This window comes from Rattus norvegicus, chromosome 18 (genome assembly GCF_021556685.1).
Source record: "Rattus norvegicus strain SHRSP/BbbUtx chromosome 18, alternate assembly SHRSP_T2T, whole genome shotgun sequence".
Classification (NCBI taxonomy): Eukaryota; Metazoa; Chordata; class Mammalia; order Rodentia; family Muridae; genus Rattus; species Rattus norvegicus.
The window spans coordinates 24,190,217-24,212,447 of record NC_141551.1 but is presented as its reverse complement, the minus strand read 5'-3'; the positions used below and the strand labels follow the sequence as shown (position 1 = coordinate 24,212,447).

The 22,231-nt window shown below is 50.8% G+C and overlaps 1 protein-coding gene across 37 annotated transcripts in view; it reads right to left on the bottom strand.

Annotated features, from left to right (window-relative positions):
• Positions 1-9,128: 9,128 nt before the first annotated feature.
• Positions 9,129-22,231, bottom strand: part of Bin1 (bridging integrator 1) — a 56,838-nt gene continuing 43,735 nt past the window's right edge. For 4 of the 37 annotated variants that reach the window (XM_087592024.1, XM_087592026.1, XM_087592025.1 and 1 more), the window contains 10 exons: positions 21,851-21,895; positions 20,198-20,345; positions 18,872-19,000; positions 15,909-16,016; positions 15,477-15,500; positions 14,292-14,399; positions 13,430-13,501; positions 13,074-13,184; positions 12,745-12,846; positions 9,129-9,744 (listed from right to left, as the gene is read on the bottom strand). In XM_087592024.1, coding sequence (XP_087448150.1) covers positions 9,637-9,744; positions 12,745-12,846; positions 13,074-13,184; positions 13,430-13,501; positions 14,292-14,399; positions 15,477-15,500; positions 15,909-16,016; positions 18,872-19,000; positions 20,198-20,345; positions 21,851-21,895 — 955 coding nt within the window. In that variant the 3' untranslated portion in view covers positions 9,129-9,636. 37 annotated transcript variants of the gene reach the window in all.

Below are 22,231 nucleotides of genomic sequence, written 5' to 3'. Positions count from 1 at the left end.
TTGGTGTGGAAATCCTGCCTCTCTTTTGTTAAATAGGCACTTGGAACTGTTTCCTGATACCTTGTCAGTTGGTTGATCAGCTATACGGGACTTAGGATTAAAATGTAGTTTCAGAAATAGTTCTGGCTCAGTTTTCTAGTTTTCAGGTTTCTAGTATAGGCGCAAACCTCCTGTAGTTACAGAAGTGATACTCAGAGTCAATCTTCAGCAGTCTGGGGAAGATGCTAAGAACTTAGGTAAGGAGTGTTGGTGGAGTTGGTGATATGAATCTGTAATTATCTATTAAAAGAGGGGGCTCAGAGGAGAAGCAGAAGCAAGTGACAGGTAAGCTTGGGAGTAAGTGGAGTCACTGGTGTGAATCTAGTGCCCTTCGATGAAAAATGTTGATCCTCAAGTTAAGTGTGTGTGTGTGTGTGTGTGTGTGTGTGTGTGTGTGTGTGTATCTAGTGTCTGCCTCAAGAAGGAACCAAGTGTGTACAACTGGAATAGGTGCAGTTGGCAGAAATAAATGGAGTCTATATTCCCCACCTGGGCACACAAGAAGGGCACTCTACCGTGTATATTAGTGGCATGGACTGAGCACTTTGCCTAATGGATGGATGTGGAAAAGGGCACAGAAGAGAAGATGGGACATAGGGCTGTACTGGTGTGAGCTTGACTGTGCTTCCCTGGAGCTGTGAGTCTATTCTGCCTTGATTTTTGAGTCAGGGTCTCTCACTAAACAGAAACTCACCAAATGAATTAAATGAATTTCCAGAATCCTTGACCAGCCATGCATGTAGCAGGTGCATATGCACATGCATGTGCATGAAGTTAACCTCTGGATATCTTTCTATTCATCTTGTTTTCTGAGATAGAGTCTCTCACTATGCCTGGAACTTGTCTCTTTATGTAAGCTTGCTGGCCAACAAGCCGTAGAGATCAGCTGGTCTTAACCAACAATGGGATCATATATACATGTACCTGCCCAGATTTTTTCACATAGGCTCTGGAACTGGAACTTGGTTCCTTGTGGTTGTTCATCAAGCAGTTTACTGACAGCCATCCTCAAAGCCCCTACACATGTCTTCTGGTCATACGTATCCCCCTAAGTATAGCACCATTATTCACCAGGTTCTTCCCATCATCAAAGGCCTCAGGAAAGCAGCCTTTCCTGTCATCCACTGTTGATCTCATCTGTAAGGAGTGACTATGAGACTCTTGGAACATACACAAGCCCTAGAGAGTCACTGTCGGGGAAGAAACTGGCATGAAGTTGATAACATCCCACAGTGAAACCAATGATAGTATTAAAAACTTCTCTTACTGAGTCTGAGAAATGTCATCACTGGTCATCATCTTGACCCAGTCAAGAGAAAGAACGAAGAACTCATGCTGTGTGGCAACTGTTATTTCTGAGCCAGTAACTAGGAAACCTGATCAGAGGAAATGAGTGCTTGTTATTCCTGTAATTGAAAAGAACAAGGCATATCCAATTCCAACTATTGTTAACAGTCACTGACATCTTTTTTTAACTATTTAGTGTGTGTGTGTGTGTGTGTGTGTGTGTGTGTGTGTGTGTGTGTGTATCTGGGGGTGGGGGTACACCTGAGTGCATGTGCCACAGAGCCCAGAAGAGGGTAGTGATATCCTCTGGATATGGAGCTGCTTGTACTTGTGAGCTGCCAGACTCACGGGAATCAAATCCACATCCTCTACGAGAGCAGCAATCTGAGCCCTCTTCCAGCCCCACAAAGTTTTAATAAATCAGTCCTATAGGATGTTTGCGTAGATGTTACTTTTTTATGGAAACTTCCGTTTAGAGTAGTATTTTTTGCTGTTGTTCTTTTGAGGCATGACCTGCTCCTTGCTCTCTAGATTTAATTGTGTTAGCTTTGGAAGCACCCAACTTCTGAGACCACTCCCTAAACCATGCGAGACCCCTTTGTCCTACTGGGAGAGCCTGGGAGTTCTCTAAAAAGACATCTTTATGAGGTTGGCTGTTCTTTGTGAAGCTTTTACTATTTTGGATTGGCTCAAGATGGGAAACTTACTTTGTAAGGCAGAAAGTGCCAGAACCTCTGAACTCTACACACACACACACACACACACACACACACACACACACACACACACACTTTCCATTGTTCACAAGCTGGCTGCTACTTTTCTTTATGTTCCTTTCTTGTGACGGAAGAAATAGAGCTGAGTCCACAAAGAGCCAGAGTGCTAGGGGCCCTGACAGCACGTCTCCAGAGACCAGCCCTCCATGTGCCCTCCATGAAAACACATCAGAGCCTGGGGTGGAATATGTACTGAGGACAAAGTCAAATTTTGTTAGACAAAGAAAGGAGGGAGAGGGAGACAGGAGAGAGGAGAGAGGGAAATAGGAGAGAGGAGGAGAGAAGAGGAGAGAAAAGGGGAAATAAGGGAGGGAGGGAGGAAGTAGAGAAGGGAGGGAGGAGAAGAGGAGGGGGAGAGGAGAGAAGGAAAAAAGAGGGGGGTATGGAAAATGGACAAAAGCCATGCACAGACTTTTTAGATCTGGGATGGCTTTGAGTCAAACTTAGCTCAGTGTGAGTCTACTTCTCCTTTGAAAAGAGCTATAGAGTCTGTTTGTTTGTTCATTTGAGTTTTCTAAGCCTAGGTCAATTCAATATAATGCTTTTCAGATCTATCCAGTTTCCTGAAAAATCCATAGTTTAATTCCCAGCTCTCACATTAAAAAAGCTGGTTGTACCTACTGAGGATGCAGAGATGGGGGTCCGGGACCTGCTGGATAGCTAACTAGCTGAATAGGCAACATCAACACTGAGAATGTTGTCAGTCAGCAGCTGTCTGACACCCAAATCAGAGCAGATAAGAAGAAATTCTCATCTCTGGGCAACCTCCAGTTCCCTTCTTGTCTGATGCTAGCAACCAAGACAGCTAGGTAGGGTAGGTGGGATCACAGCTGGTGGCACCCTGGGTGCTGTGGGACTTGGGTCTGCAGACCCTTTGGTCTATGGGTGTTATCTTATGAATAGTGTGTGAACTTAAGAAGTCGAGAAGCGCAAGGCCCTGGGTTCGGTCCCCAGCTCCGAAAAAAAAGAACCAAAAAAAAAAAAAAAAAAAAAAAAAGAAGTCGAACGCTGCAGGAAGTCAAATGTTGCAGGAAGTCAAATGCTTCAGGGTGCAAGTCTTTTGGTCTTAAAAACTTCACCACTCTCTAGCCTCAAGTCTCTCTTCCCTTGCTCCTCAGAGCCATCAACCCTGAAGCACAGCTCTCTGCTTCCCCCACCTCTGCTACCCAGCAGGCTTGAGCTGTCCAGCTGCCTCTACTCAGCCAGCAGGAACCTGTCTCAGCTCAGGGCTCAGCTGGACCTGCCAGTGGCTCAGCTGCTGCTGACTGGGACTGGTCTGGGCTCCCTCCTGTTCTTTTCCTTCCCATTTCCCACTCAGCTCACTCCTAAAAGTGGCAAAGGAGAAACTACCTAAGAGAGAGAGACTCTCCTCCAGCCTATTGTTATAACCTCGGGGAAGGCACCACTGAGGGTTTCTCCCAGAAGACTCGCTCAGGGAGCCTCAGCAGCCTGATTGTGTGGCTTGAGAAGTAGTGTTTGGATTCTTCACAGTCTTTTTCTCTTAGCATCAGCCAAGGCCGCAGAAGCTTATGCTTCATCCGTCTTAATCGTTTACTCCTAGTTGTAGTAGTTCCTCAGCTCGACAACAAGGGGGTGCATGTTAGAGTTCATCAAACCTTCGTGAGCCAGCGCTTGCCGGACTCAGTGGCCAGTGCTGGCACAAGGGTAGTCTGGCAATCCTTTCACTCGACCAGCAAGTGTACTGAGAGAGTCCAGTGGCTACTATTAGGGAACCAAATAGCTCTTAATACCTTTGTTTACAGGAAAATGAGCATCATCCATGCTTAAAATACAACTCAATAAATCCAGCATAACACTGGTCTCTGTCATATATGTGCATGTGTGCATACATGTTTCTATGTGCACAGGTGCACATTCCAGGTGTATGTGTGTGCACGTGGAGGCCAGAAGTCGCCCTCGATGTTGTTCCTCAGAAGCTAGCCAACTTGCTTTTCTGAGACAGGGTCTTTCTTTACATGGAGTTTGCCAACTAGAATAAACTGGCTAGCCAGCAAGCCCCAGGAAGCCATCTGTCTTTACCTCCCTGGTGCTGAGAGTACAGGAGTGCACCATGCCTGACTTTGTCCTGTTTTCTGAACTCAGATGCCCGTTACTGCACTGGAAGCAGTGAACAGCTTCACCTAACAGTGAAAAGACAGACAGAATGCCCAACGGCTGCCCAAAGCTCAGAGACAGGGGGGACCGTACCTCTCTCTCTTCCTTCCTTCCTTCCCTTCTATCTTCAGCATATGTACAGTTTATGTTCATTTGTGTGTGAGCACACATGTAAGGTGAACATGCACGTTTGTATGCATGCACATGGAAACCCAAGGTTGAATTGAGAATTTTCCTTGATTCTTCGCAACCTTATTGACTGAAGTGGTGTGCTGGAAGTTTATGTCAACTTGACACAGCTAAAGTCATCTGAGAGGAGGGAACCTCGATTAAGAAAATACCTCTGTATGTAAGCCTGTATGGCACATTATTAATTAGTGGTTAATGGGGGAGGGTTCGGCCCATTGTAGGTGGGGCCATCCTGGGTCTGGTGATCCTGGGTTGTATAAGAAAGCAGGCTGAGCAAGCCATTAAGAGCAAAGCAGTAAACAGTACTTCTCCATGGCCTCTGCACTAGCTCCTGCCTCCAAGTTGCTGCTCTGTCCGAGTTCCTGCCGTGACTTCCTTCGATGATGAACAGCAATATGAAAATGCAAGCCAAATAAATTCTTTTCCTCCCCAACTTGCTTTTGGTCATGGTGTTTCATTGCAGCAATAGTAAACCCAACAAAAACAGGCAGGGTCTTAGCAAACCCAGAGCACAACAACACAGGCTAGACGGGCTAGCCAGCTGCCTCAAGGGATCCATTCCTCTTCCCACTTTCCAGTTGCAGGCAGGCTGCCATGACCACCTGGCTAATTACTTGGTTACTGGAGATCTCAACCCTGCGCCTCCACATTATGCAGCCATCTCCCAAGTTGTCATTTGCAGGGGGATTTTAATCCAGCAATATGGTTACTCTGGCTGGAATACAGACATGAGCTTAGTACACACCTTTAATCCCAAACGATGAAGGTGAAGTTAGTTTGTAGGAGGAAGCGCCCATGTTTGAAACAGAGAGGTGGGGGAGAAGGAGAGAGACAGAGAGAGCGAGAGAGAGAGAGAGAGAGAGAGAGAGAGAGAGAGAGAGAGAGAGAGAGAGACAGAGAGAGAGACAGAGAGAGAGACAGAGAGAGAGAGACAGAGAGAGAGACAGAGAGAGAGAGACAGAGAGAGAGAGAGACAGAGAGAGAGAGAAGGGAAGAGGGAAGAGGGAAGAAAAGAGAAGAGGGAGAGGAAGAGGGAGAAGGAGGAGAGGGAGAGGGAGGGAGGGAGGGAGGGAGAGAGAGAGAGGGAGAGAGAGAGAGAGAGAGAGAGAGAGAGAGAGAGAGAGAGAGAGAGAGAGAGAGAAGACTATTTAAGAGAAGCAGTGCAGAGGAGAGAGGAGGCAATTTTACTGGTTGAGTTTCAGAGGCTGGTTGCAGAGAGAACAAGTTACACACAGGTGGAGACAGAACAAGCCAAAGAATGAGAAGGAGCCAGAAGGTTAGAACATAGCGTTAGTTTGAGGCCTAGCAGAGCAACTGAGTCAGAAGCTGAAAGACACTAGTTTGACGCAGCGTAGAAAGTAGCTTTGAGCCAGAACAACTGAGCTGACCAGACAGCCAGAGGCCAGAAAGTGCTAGAAAGGGTGAGCTTACTCAGCAGGTAAGTCTCAGGGGCTGCAAACATTCTAGGCTTGGATAAGACTGTACGGAGGCTGGAAGCTTCCAGGACCAGGACTAGGTTGGTAGGCAGAGGTGGTAAGCCTCGGAGACAATGACTTCAGGTGAATAAAAGTTACTTTTACAGTCATTTTACAGTTCATTGTCATGGGACTCTGCTGCTGCTTCATGGACGGCAGAGTGCTGTTAGGTCATCCACAGAAACAGGAGACAGGGCCACACTGAACACCAGCACACAGGTGGAAGGGTTTAAAGGATCTCGGCAAGGTAGCTGGAGGTTCTAACCGACCCCAGCCATGCCCTGTGCTCCACCAGTTAACCAACTGGTCATGCTGTCCCAACACCCAGGCTGGTTTTCCTCAGGATGCTCATGCTTGGGAAACTACGGCTACTGGTAGAACAGGAGCCCTCGCTGCTGCATGGGAGATGGTCACTTGTTGAGCCCTTCCTCCCACTGCACGGGTTTCTTAGTTCTGGGAGGGTTTGGGGTCAGCCTCAGCTCACCGTGTTTGTCTTTCTGTTTCCTGAGTCTGGGTTACCTTACTCAATATACTTTGCGGATCCGTCCTCTGTCCTGTGTACTTTGTTATTTTAATTTTTCTCAGCTGAATGAAATTTCACCGTGTGCATGTATGGCGTGCGTACTTGATCATCTGCTCTTCTGTTGATGGGTATGCAAGCTGCTTCCGTTTCCTAACCACGGTGAAGAACCCAACATTAACCACGGATGTGCAGCTATACCCGGGAGGTATAGAAATGAGTCACGGAACTGTTAACTTTTGAGAAACCTCCCTGCTGGCCACGCCAGTTCCCACGCCCGTCACAGAGACTAAGTGACTTCTTCCCACACCTCTTCACTAAGCATCCGTTGTCTTTTGCTTTCTCGATCCTAACCATCCTGACCAAGGCGATGGATGAGGGTGGAGGGACATGGGCCACAGCGTGCATTCAGAGGTCAGAGGACAGTTCACAGGGGACGGTTCTCCTTCTAGATCAAATTCAAATCTTCAGGCTCTGTGGCCTTAACTACTAAGCCATCCAACCCACAGGCCCATCGACGGAATTTTAAAGACGTTTCCATAGTCGCTAAGGATATTTAAGACTTTTTAAAAGTACACATTGGCCATCTGTGTTTCTTTTAGGAACTGTCATTAGCACACACATATCTCCCCCTTTCTTCCATCAATAGCTTAAGTTGTTTTTATGTTTGTTTGTTTGTTTAGTTTTTGGTTTTGCAGTTTTGGTATTTAATTTTCACAGCTCTTTACATATTCCAGACACCAAGCCCCTATCTGAGGTTTAGCATCGGAATGTCCTCTTGTAACATAGACTATTTACTCTGTCCATAGTCCCACTTGATGAGCAGAAACTTTTTAATATTTTTAAGTTTATTTTACACATGTCTGTGTGTGTATGTATACGTAAGTGCGGACAGAGGCTGGAGGCAGTTTGAGCCCTCTTATGTGTGCGAGGAACTCAACTCAGATCCTCTGAGAGACTCTGAAGGGCTCTCAAGCACTAAGCCATCCCTCCAGCCCCGCAGGCAGAAAAGCTTCTATTTCAATAGCCCCGTTTCTTGCTTCTGTGGTATCTTGAAGTATTTCCTATATTTTCCCCTAGCAGTTTTAGCATTCTGGGTTTTAAGTTAAGGCCTGTGGCCCACTTTTCTAGCGTGAATTAACTAAGTAGAAAGACTCACCCCTATGTGGTAGCTCCATTCCATGGGCTGAGGTCCCGGACTGAATAAAGAGATCGCAGGCTTGGCACCAGCATCCCTCTTTCTTGACTTCCTAACCATGGATGTAAGATGACCAGATACTTCCTGCTCCTGCCGCTATGCCTTCCCCACCGTGACAGACTGTAGCCCCTGACACTGTGAGCTAGAATAAATTCTTCTTCCGGAAGTGATTTTCATCAGGTAGTTTGTTGAGACAATAGTACTGGCTGCCTGGCTCTGAATCCCTGATTGACAGGAACCCTGCAATACCCTGCTCCTAGGTACACGACCACCATCAGGAATAGTGGGACAGGCCTATAATTTCAGGACCAGAAGGCTGAGGCAGGAAGAGCATAGTCAGCTTGGGCTCTATAAATAGAACTTGTTTAAAAAAATATATAGTGGGGGTTGGGCAGGTGGGGGTACTATGGGCAAGAAGCCCTTACGACCTTCGAATCTTGAAGTACAGTGAAACCTATTGCAAATTCGTCCTAATTGCACTAGTCTTTAGTGAAAACGACTGAAAGTCTTCCATACTGAAGACCCTGAGTGCAAACCCCCATAGAGCAGAGGACCCTGCATCCTAGGCTCAGATCTGGGCTCCAAACCCATGTCCCCCAAGGGAAAGGACATGGAGGAAGAAGGGAGAGGAAAGGTATAAGCAGGTGACCAGAAATGCTGTTCCACAGGTACGTTCGGCCTTCAGACATCAGGGGCAAAAAAGAAGTCTTCTAGGAAGCTCACACCTGAGAACCATGACTTGAGCTGCCAAACTCCTCTGCACGAGAAATCTTACACAACTTTAAGCAAGCACTTCCGTGTCAGGCCACGTTTACAGCTGTCCTGGGGTCTGAGTAGCCCACAGGCTGCAGGCTGGACACTCTGGCCTACACAGTGTTACTTGGATGTAGCTGGCTCTATCTGTCACCTGACTGAAGGCTGAGGTTGGAGCCAACAGCAAGCAGTCCTCTAGCAAGGCACGGGACTTCATGCTAAACCCAAATCCTGAGGATACCTACTTGGCCTTCTCTGGAGGCCAGGGTATTTCTGCAGTCCTAGGTACTGAACTCCTCCATCTGTTCATGAGGTAAACAGCAGTAGCTGGGTCCAGAGGAGCCACAGGGAGAGAGTGGAGAGGGGAAATCACACAGTTGGTTCACCTCAGGGTACACCCTGGCCTTTCCCAGCGGGACTCAGGATCCCCATGGGGTCTGAGGCTCCCATCATAGCCCATCGCCCCTTACAGATTCCTTCCATTCCTTAGTCCTTGGGGCCAGTGTTCACTGAGCGCGATCCATCCATCTACCCATCCCACAAAGTGCTGACGTGTGTTAAATAAGGTGACCTAGGACTGTACTCTGAGAGTGTCCACCACTTGACCTCTAACCCACCACTAGTGGAAACCCCAGGGGGCTCGCACCATGAGTCTAGGGGAAATGCTATCCACGCAGAATTCCCGGACCCATTACCTCAGGGACACCAGCAATAAAAAAAGCCTCAGTTGGCCTAGATCCCATTCACACAATAGAAGCAAAGAAAGACACGCATTGTTCTGGTGGGTTTGTCCGGTTTTTCATTTTTGTTTGTTTCGCTGCATTTTGAACACTAGGGCTTATTTTCAAACAGCACACGGTTGGTCTGCAGAGCGGACCAGGCTGGGCCACAGTGCAGGCCCTGCCCAGGGCAGCTGCCAGAAGAGGACCCAAGCCCTGTCCGGTGGCGCGGCCAAGCGTCAGGCAAGTGCGGCGGTGGCTCTGCACCCCCGGCCCGCCCTGAACATGCGGGCATCGGGAACTCAACTAGGAGGGGGACACAGCAGCTTCGGGAATACTGGAGAAGTCCACTGAACTGGGTCGGACGGCTTTTTGGAAAACCACCTCATCTTTGGGGGTACACCTCTTGGCTTAGGTTTCCGCTCCCCAATTTCCCGACACTTTTCAAGAGTTTCAAAACAAAACAAAAAACAGAAAAGAAGAGGAAGAAAAACAAAGAAAAGAAAAGCACACATCTTTTGGGAAAAGGTTCTTCACACACCGGAAGGCTGCAGAGGCTCTCCCGTCACTGCACCCGCTCTGTGAAATTCTCCGGGAAGACGCCGCGGCATTTCTCCAGTTCCTTGTGCTGATTCCAGTCGCTCTCCTTCACACCCATGAGCCAGCCTTCATCCTGGGGCCAACAGAGCATGGGTAACACAGGCGCACCTCACAACACCCTCCAATAAACTAGGACCCAAGCAGACCCGGGAGGAGCAGACCTCGGAGGAGCCAGCCTGCCTGCTATTTGGAATCCCCTGTGCCTGGGCACTGCGCTGGTCTAAACCTGAACTGTGTCCTCAGTCCTGGCCCATGACCATCTGCTGCTTGCAGATGCGTCCCTCTTAGAATCCAGACCCTCTAGATCCAGCAAAGGCCAGCACCTGCCACACCCAGCTGCCAGCCGCTCCTGTCGCAGCCCGAACAAAAGCCAAGTCTCTTTCACCTGTTCCAGCATGGGGTCCACAACGAAGGCAGTGACAAATGATAGCTGTCACACTAACTACTCCACTGTTCTTCCAGTGGGACCTAAAATACCTGCCTCAGCCAGAAAAACAAGCTAATATCCGGTCTCATAGCCTAGTTTGATGGCAAATAATCCTGGACACCTTCCATTGTTCCAACACACCCTCTCCTCTCCTCTTCTGGTCCCTATGTCTTATCCCTTCACCCCCCCACTCCCTTCACTCCACCTCCCCATCCCCCCACCCCCACCCCCCCACCCCCCCACCCCCGCTGAAGCTTCCTTCAGAGCCCACTGCTTTGTCAATTCTAGGAAATCTGGAGGGTCTTCAGACTCCTGTGTATCTCTCTGGACCTGGGTTTCCCAAATCCTAACAACTTCAAGAGGGCCCCAACTATCAACCTAAGTCTTCAGACTTCTGGAAACATCTGGAAAGTTCCTTAAGTACTAGTAGTTAAGAACATCTAGCCAGATCTGTTCACATAGACTTGCATTCCTAGCTATTCTGGAGGATGACTGCAAGTTCAAGGCCAGCCTGGACTAGAATGAGTCCAAGCCTACCTCTAGACAATTTAGTGAGAGTCTGACCCAAAATTTAAAATTAGGGCTAGAGAGATGGCTCAGTGGTTAAGAGCACTGACTGCTCTTGCAGAGGTCCTGAGTTCAAATCCCAGCAACCACATGGCTCACGACCATCTGCAGTGGAATCTGTTTTCCTCTTCTGGTGTGTCTGAGACAGCTACAGTGTACCTACATATAATAAATAAATAAATCTTTTTTAAAAAACTAAAAGAGCAGGCTGGAGATATAACAGTGGTAGAGCATGCATGTGGCCCTTGATTCAATAAATTATAATTACCCAGCACTGAAAAAAAAAAAACACAAAACAAAAACAAAAAGAAAAACAGTGAGGTGATCCCATGGTTTGCTGCCAAATCTAAAACTCTGAGTTAGGCCCCTGGATCCTATGTGATGGGAGGATTGTTCTCTGTAAGTTGTTCTCTGACTTCCACATGTAGCACGTTACATGCAGGCACGTGCACACACACACACACACACACACACACACACACACACACAAAATAATGTGATAAAAATGTTAAAACCTCCAACAGATGTGCTCCACATTTAGACGCTGTGACAGCTACTGCCACCTACAAAGTTCATGCTTGGGAACTGTGCAAACAAGTCCAGAAGATAAAAACAAAAGCGGACAAACAAATCGCATACTACTAGGGACTGGGATGCGGTAGTTGGCAGGGTACCAGCCCGACATGCACAGGTTCAATTCCTGGCACCCCATGAACCAGGTACGGTGGTGCACGTCAGTGATCCCAGAACTATGGAGGCAACGGCGGGGAGAGCATTCTCAGACGCACGGTAAGTTCTAGGCTAGCCCTAAAAACAGGAGCCCTTTCCTCAAAACAACAAACAAGCAGGAGCTCAGAACGTTTTAAATAAGTTTAACGTTGGGTTTGCATTCACAGCTATCCCAGGACACAAGCCAGGCATGCCTGCCAGAGGTCCTGAGTCCATTCGATTACAGCCTCCAAGGCCAACTACTCTTCCTTTGACACTTGCCCTCAGGGGTTTTCTGTGCAGGCCTTCACTGCTGGAGTTACGGTGACTGTCCCAAATGCTGGGCCATGGCTGGCAACTCCCTGGACCTTTGCAATTTTATTCTAACATTATCTGTGTCCTACAGATCTCTGCCTTTTTACCCATCTCTTCTACATACCCTCTTTCAACCCCTGCAGTACCCATACACAACCACCCTGTTGGCTGGCGGCTGGTTTATATTTCTCAGAATCTCATCCAGCTAGGAAAGACCCACCGAAGTGGCCAGTAGATCCCCAGGGCTTTAGAAGCAGCAGTAGATGGGGCTGGAAAATTGGCTCAGTTAGCAATGTCCTTGCCACTTATGCATAAGGATCTGAGTTCCAACCCCAAAACCCATGTAAAAAGCCAGATATAGAGGAATGTACTGGAACCCAGCACTGAAGAGGTAGATATAGGCTGACCCCATCTTAAAAAGTATAAGGAACAAAAACTCCTAAGGAATAAAAACTAAGGTTGTCTTCTAGTCTATACACACATTCTCGCCTCTCCTCCTCTCCTCTCCTCTCCTCTCCTCTCCTCTCCTCCCCTCCCCTCCCCTCCCCTCCCCTCCCCTCCCCTCCCCTCCCCTCCCCTCCCCTCCCCTCTTTCTCTCTCTCTCTCTCTCTCTCTCTCTCTCTCTCTCTCTCTCTCTCTCTCTCTCACTACATTAAAGCCTGGGCACTCCCTATAGCTCAGCCCATATCTACTGTAGGCAGGAGGCCAACCACACAGAGTAGACCCAGTGCAGAAGGTCAATGTGAGCCTAGCACTCTGTCACTGCAGGCGGGTACCTTGCAAAAGGAAGGCAAGCCTCAAAGCCAAGAGCATGGCAAAGACAAGAAAGATACTCGGATGCAAAAGTTGGCAGGGCAACTGGAAGAAATGAAATGCACTACCACCGGCTAAAAAGAGAGCACGAGGACAGGGAGAGGGATATAAAGGAGATTAAAGAAGAGATGCGGGTAATTAGCCACCTAGACATGCCCTGCTCCAGTGGGGCTCTGCTGCCCCCTGCTGGCCATGCCCACCATCGCATCAGCAGCCCGGGGAATCCCCGCGCCCTGGGCTCACCTGCTCCTCTGGGTTCTGGAAGGGGATCACCAGTACCACATCGCCAGCTTTGAGTTGCAGCTCGTCAGTGTCAGTGGCCGTGTAATCATGCTGGGCTTGCACCTGCAAAAGTTGGGAGAGCATGTCAGGGGGCTAGGTCCCCCATCTAGTCTGCAAATGGAGGTTGCGGGGACGAACATGCTACTCTACAGAGTACACCAGCTACAGTGTAGCGGCTACGTTCTGAGGGGGCCACAGGGTGCCTGGGCTATGTGTCTTATCCTGTAAACAAAGGTGACACCAAGGCACCTGGGACAAAGGCTATACAGGGTTAGCTAGCCTACGCTCACCTTGAACATGAATCCCGGGGGCAGATCCAAGCGTCCAGTCGTAGTGCTGCCCTCCACGGCGCCATTCACAGTTGCTGAGAAGGTCTCCACCACCACAGCCGGGAGAGAGCTCTGGGGATAGGGAATGAGTCAGCTGGACCAATGGCCATGTGGGAAAAGCCACAGGAAGGAAGGAGTTGTGTTCGTTTGTCTTGTGCCAAACTACCCTGCCCTGTGCTCTTCCAGGGAACTGGGCCCGGCACCAGCACCAGCATGGGTGAGGAACACAGGGAAGCTGCAGACAGGCAGAAGACAGACAGCACTGGGCAGACAGACAACAGGGAAGGAAAAACAGGGCACGGTCCCTGCCGTCTTACGGAGGTCGCTTCACTGGCTGCTGTCTCCCCTGGCTCCTGGGTTCCACCCACCACCTCGGAGGCCTCTGCTGGCTGCAACATAAAATGCCAGCAAGGGATCAGATACAGAGCAGGATGTATCCACAACACACCACAGGAGGGCAGCGTGCACGTGGGAGAGTCACAGGTATTGGCCCGCCTGGCCTACAAACGTGTCCCGCACAATCCTGGTGCATCCGGCAGGTGGAAAGAAAACAAATGCTTGCTGACGGAGGGAGGAAGACGGGTGTATAGAGAACGATCTACACCTCAGTGAATGACATACCCCTACCTTTGCCTTACAAGCCCTTTCCTCTAAATACCCCGCTTCATCCTGCTCACTCTGCCAGCCCCTGACAGGCTAGCTAGGGCCTGCTGGACGGCCTGGACCCACGGAGTATGCTTAGGATATCAGGCATGATCTCCAGTTCTGGATACTGCCTTCTCCACAGAACACTGCAGTAGACCATGACAAAGGACCCACTGTAGGCTAACCTCTACCAACACTCAGCCTCAGTCACTTCTGAGCACTGGGCCCTAGTTATTCAACCTTCCCGCCCTCCACTTCCTCAAATGTAGCAAAGACAAAAGCATCCAGCCCATACCGTTAGGATGAAGACAAGAAAATTCTAGAAAATGTCTAGAACAGCCTATTAGGACATCTAAAATGTCCTCCCCCTTCCACTCTGCAGGGGTTTACCTTGAGGTAAGAGAGTAGGAGAAAGGTGGGACCTGAGTCACGATCACCCACCTTAGGGAACCCATGCCTTGGGAGTACTCTGGCTCTGCTACACCCCAGACATGGGAAGCCACCAGATGGGGACAGGAGGAGGGAAGCACTTACTTGGGCAGGCCCTGGCTCGGCTGTCTGGCTGGGCCAGGCCACAGCAAAGCTGCCCTCAGCAGAACTGGGCTCCCCGGAAGGCAGGACGCCAGCTTGACTCTCTGTGGGCTAGTGACAGGCCACCAAGATGGGGGAGGGGTAAGAAGGCCAGGTGGGAAAGGCATATTGGACAAGGGCAGGAGACAAGAGAGGGCGGTGTTCAGTGCTCGGTGTTAATGAGGGATGTGGCTTGGGGTAGCAGCGCGATCAGGATTTTGTGGGGTCAACTGCCACCCATTCCTCTAGTCCTGCCACTACGAAGGAGTCAGGCAGGTGTGACGTCACCGCACAGCACAGCATCTACCAAAATGGCCCTGGCAGCCCAGTCCAGCCTTATTTCTCTGGTGATTGCAGAAAGACCGTGTGTGTGTGTGTGTGTGTGTGTGTGTGTGTGTGTGTGTGTGTGTGTGCGCGCATGTTCATGTGTGTTTGCGCATGCACGCCTGTTTAAGTGTATATGCACCACATGTGTGCAGAGGCCTGCAGAGCCTAGAAGGCATCAGACCCCCTGGAACTGAGCTTATAGGCCATAGTGCACCACCTGATATGGGTACCAGGACTGGAACCCAGTCCTCTGTAAGAACAGTAAGTGCTTGTAACCACTGAGTATCTCTCCAGCCCGATGCCTGGCATTTTTACCTGAGTATCAAACTCAGCTAGCACTTTACAGAAACGAAGCTCTTTCATAGAAACTCTTGAGTCCCCAGAGTCCTGGCTGCCGTTGGCCCTTGCCAGATTGTGTTCTGGAAGCCTGATCTTGTTATCACCAATTGTGGACACATTCCTCCAAGTGTGAGTCTCTGAGATCCCAGGGGTGGGTCCCCAGAAAAACAGCTCTCTTAATACTTCACTATAGTCAGGACGCCTTGACCAGATGGCCGTTTTAGGTGACCAGCTGGCTACTTGACAAGGTGAACACCAGCAGGACCAGAAATCCAACCAATGTAAGACCCAGTCTTGAGGTACCAAGGAGCCCCATTACCAAGGTCCTGATAAAGGGATGCAGTCTCCCTGCACCCTGTGTACACGAGCACAGATAAGCAAGCATGCCATAGAGAGACTGGATAAAGGAGTGAGGGAGGTGTTGCACAAAGAGAGACAGCCCCCAGGGGTGCAGGACTGGTGCAGAACAAGTGTGTGGCTTACCTCCCAGAGGTCCCATGGGATTGACTAAGGGCAGCAGTAACAGGAAAAGGACAAAGTCAGTTAGCAGGTTAGAGACAGGGTAGCAAGCTCACCAAGGGACCCCACTCACAACCCAATCCTGCAGGCTCCAAGCTTGACTCTAATGGCTTCAGACCCCAGCTCAGGGAGGCCCACAGGGTAGCTAATGAAGGGGCAGGATGCTGGAATGACCAGAGGTTGTGAGATATGCCCTGAGTGAGAGCAACCCAGTTAGCCCACATCTGTTCTACATCCAAAGGAAGTCAAGCGGGCTAAGGACTGGGATAAGGTCTAGGTCACTGGGCAAAAGGCCTCACACCTCCCACCCCCACAAAGACTGGAGCCTATGTGGTTCACACAAGCACAAGGCTTGGTCCTGAGGCTGATGGATGGGCATTGGTGGGCACAACCAACCTGACCAGAGGGTGTGGGTGCCTTCACAGGGCTTGCCACTGGTGGAAGGGGCTCGAAGTCCAGGTCTAGTAGACTGGCCTGCTCTGAGAAAGGCCCAGGGGCCTCAAACTTGGTGACAGCATAGCAGAGGAAGGAAGCAGTTAGTAACAGATTGGACCTGTGCCTTGTGCACACAGAGGAAAACACACACACACACACACACACACACACACAGACACACACAATAGCATCTATACACAAACTAATACAGGCCCCCACCTGTGTGAAGATATCTGCTCGCAACTAGGACATCCAACTACTGGCTGTTTTGGGTTTTGTTTTTGTTGTTGTTGTTTTGGTTTTCTCTTTCGTTTTGGTTTTTATTTTTGTTTTTGTTTTTTGCAGTCAAGATCAGACCACTCCCATCTTTTCTATTCCCTTTACACCCACAAGCTCACCTGACCTTGCCCCTGTGTATCAAGAGCAGCTCAAGACTCTGGCCTGGTCTGGACATGGCCACCTCGGTCTCCCAACCAAGAGAATCCCAGGTCAAGAGCCTGGCACCCAGCCAAGTCACCCTCTGAGACAGCTCAACCTGTCATTCAGCTCAAGGGATGAGGAAAGACTTCGCAGCATACGCACCCCAAGGGTGTCTTCAGAATGGGACCCCAGTGTCAGGAGACCTTGGGGTACCTGCATGACAGCTACAGACAACACCCACAGCTGCCTCCATGTCCTTTTAGGGACCCTGGCTGCAGTCGATATCGAACGAGTCGATCGTAGCTGACTAGGATAAGTGTTCAAGGCTGAGAGGATGTTGGACAACACCAGTGTGTGAGGACACGCTGACTTAAAGAAGCCGCAGTCTTGCTTTGCCTGTGGCCTTTCTCCTCAGAGCTATGGAAGACTTCATCCGAGTCTAAGCAGGAAGATGGCTCAGGGTGCCTCTTCTGACCTCCGCTTGATTTCCATGGGAGGCCAACTCTGAGAGAGGGCGTCCCAGGCCTGTGCCCATCAAAGACTCCCATCGAGGAAGGCTGGAAAGTTTGTGAGGTGGCCTGTGGCTCTTCAGAGGAGCCTCTGCAGTCCTGAGGACACTGAGAGAGCATGTGTTCCCCTTCAATTGGGACAGGTCAAGTGGACCCACTTCCCAGAACAAGTGGCCTCGGGTTGACCTTAGAAACTTTCCTTCTTTCCTCCCAGGCCAACCTTGTCTGAAAGCTGGGCTGGAGATGTCACAGCCTCAGGACTCTGAATTGCATCCCGTCCATGTGATTCAGGCACCTCTGCCTCAGAGACACCAACCTTACCCCTTCCACACTTAGAAGTCACCCAAGGCCAGACAGCAATACACCCGAGGTGCTATACACAGAGGCCCCCAATCAGGGAGCCGCTCGTCTCTCAAGCCTGCCTGAGGCAAGTGGACTCTTTCCCACACAAGACCAAGAGACTGAAGGGATGCACACTGCTCGCCACATCACACCGAGGCACCATGGACAACATGAGCCCACCTCCCACTCGTGCAATGCCAAGCCAGACGTCTCTTCCACCCCTAACAGACCGTTAGCACCAGCTCCCTGAGGATGGACGCAAACATCAGCAAACAAGCCATGCAATGTCATGGAAAAGGGAACACATGGAGCCTGCTGGCCTCTGTACGGCTCCCTCTGACACATGGCCATGGGACTGGCTGTAGATCAGGTCCCTCGCCAGGTAAATGGGGTATGTCATGGGGAGCGTTTGGAAATCAAACAAGACAGTGTACGTAAGTAGCTATCCCATCTCCCCTCAGCATCCACTAGCCCCCATGGTATCCCATCTTTCTCATCTTAAAGACATGCTAGTCACCTGCCCAGGCTCCCTCAAGCCACAGACATGTTCAGGAAAAAAAGGAAGGATCCCAGCAACAACCCAGCCTGAGGACTATCAGTCCATTCCCACACTGACTATCCCTACCTGCCTCTGCACCACCTTCCCGCACAGGGGCTTTGGTTCCTCTAGGTAGTCCTTCCGCGGGAGCTGAAGGCCCACCCTTCCTAGCTGCCTGTTGAAGTGGCCACTATTCACCCTTCCAAGTTGTTTCTTCCACACTCCCACCCTCAGGCTCTGTCCCTCTTCTCCAGGAATCTGGGTTATACAAATGACCCTGGGGAAGTTAGAGTCTAGAGAGACCTGGCAAGGGCTCTGGCTAAGTCCCCGAGGGTCTGGACTAGCCACCTCCATGACAGGGAAGCCCTGCATGGGGTAGGAGGCTAGGAGACTTAAGGACATCTTGAAGCAGGGAATTGATCACCCTCAGCCGATCTGACGGTGTGTCTGTCGGCCTACTCCGATTTTAACGAGATGCTCTTCCACCCCAAAAGGCACACCCCCACCCCATCTCCATCTGAGGGTGGGCATTTCATGATACAAACAGCCTCCTGATAGGCTAAGTCTCTGCGTCTTGGTCATTATAGAGTTCAACAGGGCTCCACCTGATTCCCAGCATTGCCAGACACCTGTACCAAGTAGCGAGCCCGTCTCTTCTGGCCTAGCCCTGCTATCTCTAGCTGAAACAATGTCTCTGTGAGTCCTTCCCAGGCAAACGTCACCTGCACAGGGAAACATCCCATGGCTGCCCACCCACTCCATGTCCCCCATTATAGCAACAACCACTGCCATTGGTCAACCCTACCAGGAAACGAGGAGGATGACCTGTCACAATCACCTGTCCCTTATCTAGCCATGGTGCATGCTCTGATGGGGGGGGGGGATGGTGGGGTGGGGATGATGATGGGGATGATGGTGATGATGATGATGATGACGATGGAAAGAGGAGATGGATGGATCAAAGATGGCGGCTCCAGCCCGTCTCTCCAGCCAAATTCTTGGCTCTTGAGAGAAGCTCAGAGTTTCAGGGTGGAAGATGAAAGGCCATGCATGCTCTGAGAGGAAGAGTGATAGTAAGGGAGAGAGAAGGCTGGGCCGCGGTGGACACGGCTGACCTGGGAGGGGGTGGTCACGCTGATCTCAGGGACAAATGCGTCATCAAAAAGGCTGAGAATCTGCTCCTGCTTCATCTCCTTGGATGGGGTGTGTTTGGGAGGCGGAGGGACCGGTGGGCCTTTCCGGAGCTGTGGGCCAGCGAGGGGGAAGCGTGGGAGGCGAGGGAGACAGAGACAAAGCCATGGTTAAGTTAGTCGCTCCCACCCAGGCCACTCGGGAGAACAAATGACACCAAGATGACAGGTCGCCCCAAGGGAGACTCCAAGACAGGCAGTCCAGAACCACTGTGCAAAAGAGAAGGAGGAAGAGGAAGTGGATAGAGGCAGAGAAGGCAAACAGAGGGTCTGACCCCTGATATGCTCCCATAGCCCGCTGGGGGACGTCTTCCCTGACTAGGAAGGGGCTTGGAGTTAAAGGTCAACTCCCTGCTAATCTCTACCCTCCCACAGGCCTTCCTTCTGCCTCCCTAGGCTGCGACTTCCTGAAAGGAGCCCCAGTTCAGGCTCAGACTGCCCCAAGAGAAGTCAGCCTGAGCTTGGTCCCCACGAGGACCACACATAAGCAGACAAGGTGAAGGAAGGCCTTAACCTTGGTTTCTATCCACTTGCCCCGGGGCAGTCAAAAAGAGCCAGTGAACGGAAGTGAGGCCGGCACTGGCCTGGGATCCGACCTCACCAATGGCAGCACATTGCTCAGATGTGGGCTCTTACTGCTGCTCTCAGCAGGCATCGCTGACCTCATTTCCCAGGAACAGAAGCTCGCTCCTTTCAACCTTACCCAGCTGCAGCTCCCGAGACCTCTGCCGGAACCCAGAGGGCTTGAAGGAATGGGACAGGACGGAGAGGACTGAGGCCATTTGCCTAGGCTGCCCCCACCCTTTCCTCACTGAGACCATACTCTTTCTGTTCCTTTGATGCCTGTGAGTCCACCTGATAGGTTTCTTCCCTCAGGCCCTACCAGAGAAAAGGCTTGAGATCTGGAGTCTGGAGAGAGACGGGATACTCAGGGTCTGATACCCAGAGCAACTGTCTGGGGAGAAAAGGTGCCAAGTCAAGGAAACAGGACAGAGAATCAGGGAGACACGACAGGGGAAGTCCTGCACTTCTATGGATGGGAACATTTACAAATACCATTGTGAAGTAGACCAGGGCCACCAAGTTCAGGGTAGCCTGTGCAGACTGAGGTCAGAACTGGTCCTCTGTGGAGCAGAGCCTTAGGCTGGAACCCCGTTCAGACCCAGGCAGGAAATGATGGAGAGAGAGGCTAACAGCAAAAAAAAAAGTAAGAGAAGAAAACCAGGACGTAGAGATAACAGCTGTGCCTACCTGAGATGGGGACTTGGGGATGGTAGCCCCAGGCGATGCCCCACTGGCCGGCTCTGGCTCATGGTTCACTCTGATCTCAGGGGTAGCAGCAGGGGAACCATCTGGAGGAGGTGAAGGGCTCTTGTTCCCTTTTTCAGGGGCGCTGTCACTATAGAAGATGGACAAACAGAGAGTGACATCAGCAGGACAAAGAACCAGGAAAGGCATGGAACAGTCTATGAACACCTGGTGGGTGCCCACAGAGAGTTACGTACGTGTGTGTGTGTGTGTGTGTGTGTGTGTGTGTGTGTGTGTGTACCGCATGGATCCACATGTAGAGCTGTGTGTGCATGTGTGTGCTCCATGGAGCCACATGAGGACACGTGTGTACGTGTGTGAGGCCCACGTGCAAAGTTGTATGCATGTGAGAGCACGATGACCCCATGTGTAAACCCGTGTGTACATGTGTGAGCCCCATGGACACACATGTAAAAAAATAGTGTGCTGAAGCATGTGTCCTATGGATATACATATTAGTATGAGTATGTCTATAAATCCACATATGAAACCTAAGTGTGCATGTGAGCCCTTCTGAATCCCGTTATGGAACCGTGTGCATGGACAGGGTAGACGTGTGTGGACCAGGACATGTTCCTGTGGTTCACAGGAGGCTTGCCTTGGAAGCAGGGATGCACCAGCGAGAACCAGTCTCCTCCCCGCCTGGGCCTCATAGCACAAGCAAGCCAGACATCCTAGAGGTAAAGTGAGTCTCTTTTGTCAGACAGCAGCCTGGTCACTCAGCCTACTCCCTAGCCTGCTTGGCCGAGCTCTGCACCATCTCCCCGCCTGTCCCTTCCCTAACTGTGCAGATTTGACCACAACCCACGAGCCCTCTCGACCAATACACTTTTCTTCCCGTGGTTCCTAGGCTTAGTGCACACCCTGGAGGAACATCCCCAGGCAAAGCTGGTATGGATGGACTGGCCGATTCACCGCAGAGGTGACAGATGCTGCCAAGTCCTGAGCAGCAAAGTCTACTTGGAGAGGGATGCACTGGATACGCAGGGGCTGGGGATCCATCGGTGCGTGCAAAAGGCAGCAGTCAACAGCTATCGTAGGCTTACTTAATTTAAATAAATTAACACTACCAGCTCGGCTTCCAGGATCACAATGGACACATTTCAGATGCTCAAGGGCCAGTGAAGCAACCAGCTACGGTGCTGACGTGTGAAGATCTACAATGTTCTAGAAAGACCACTAGAACTGGCACCCCATATGCCTGGTCTGGGGCAGTCTTGTTTGATGGGGGTACACTTGCCTCCCTAAAGAATGCATAGCAATGTAAAATACAGTATACATGGGGGATGTTCTTTAGCAGTGTGGCTCCTGGTCTCTGCTCAGTACTCATTCCACCCGTGGGTGGTCAGCAGCAACCCAGGGCTGACTTTCGGGTGTGCGAAAAACAGGGCTACATTAACCATCAAACAACCTGCCCGGTAACTTCAACCTCCCTAGTATCCCAAGTCCACCATGCCCTCCTGACACTTGTCCCCAAGCAACAGGACACACGGGCAGGTTAGAGGTTAGTGGGCCCTTCAACAGGGCGCAGTCACAAGGCGCATGCGCAGTCAGGGCGGGGCCCGGAGGCCCGTGGCACTGCACTCAAGGCGGTACCTGTTCTTCTTTCTGCGCAGCCGTGAGAACAGTTTAGTTTTCTTTCTGTGGGAATGGTGGGGTGTGGATGCTTCATTTGGAGGATGAGCCAGGGGAACTTAGCCTTCCTCTGCCACCTTCTTCCTTCCTTCCTGCTTAGGGGCTGCTAACAAATGGCCGCTACCTGTCCTTAGTCTGCCTGCCCTTCAGCCTGTCTCAGACCTTTTCCACCCAGCCCGTCCTGCACCTTCCTACACTAACCTCAGCCTGCGTGTCCTCTACCTGTTCTCAGCCTTCCTCTCTCTGTTGCTCCCCCGGGATTTTCCTCCTACCTGCTGCCTGCCCTGATGTCTCCAGCCTTTACCTTTATGTCTTCTAGTCTCCCCTCCCAGGACCTCCCTC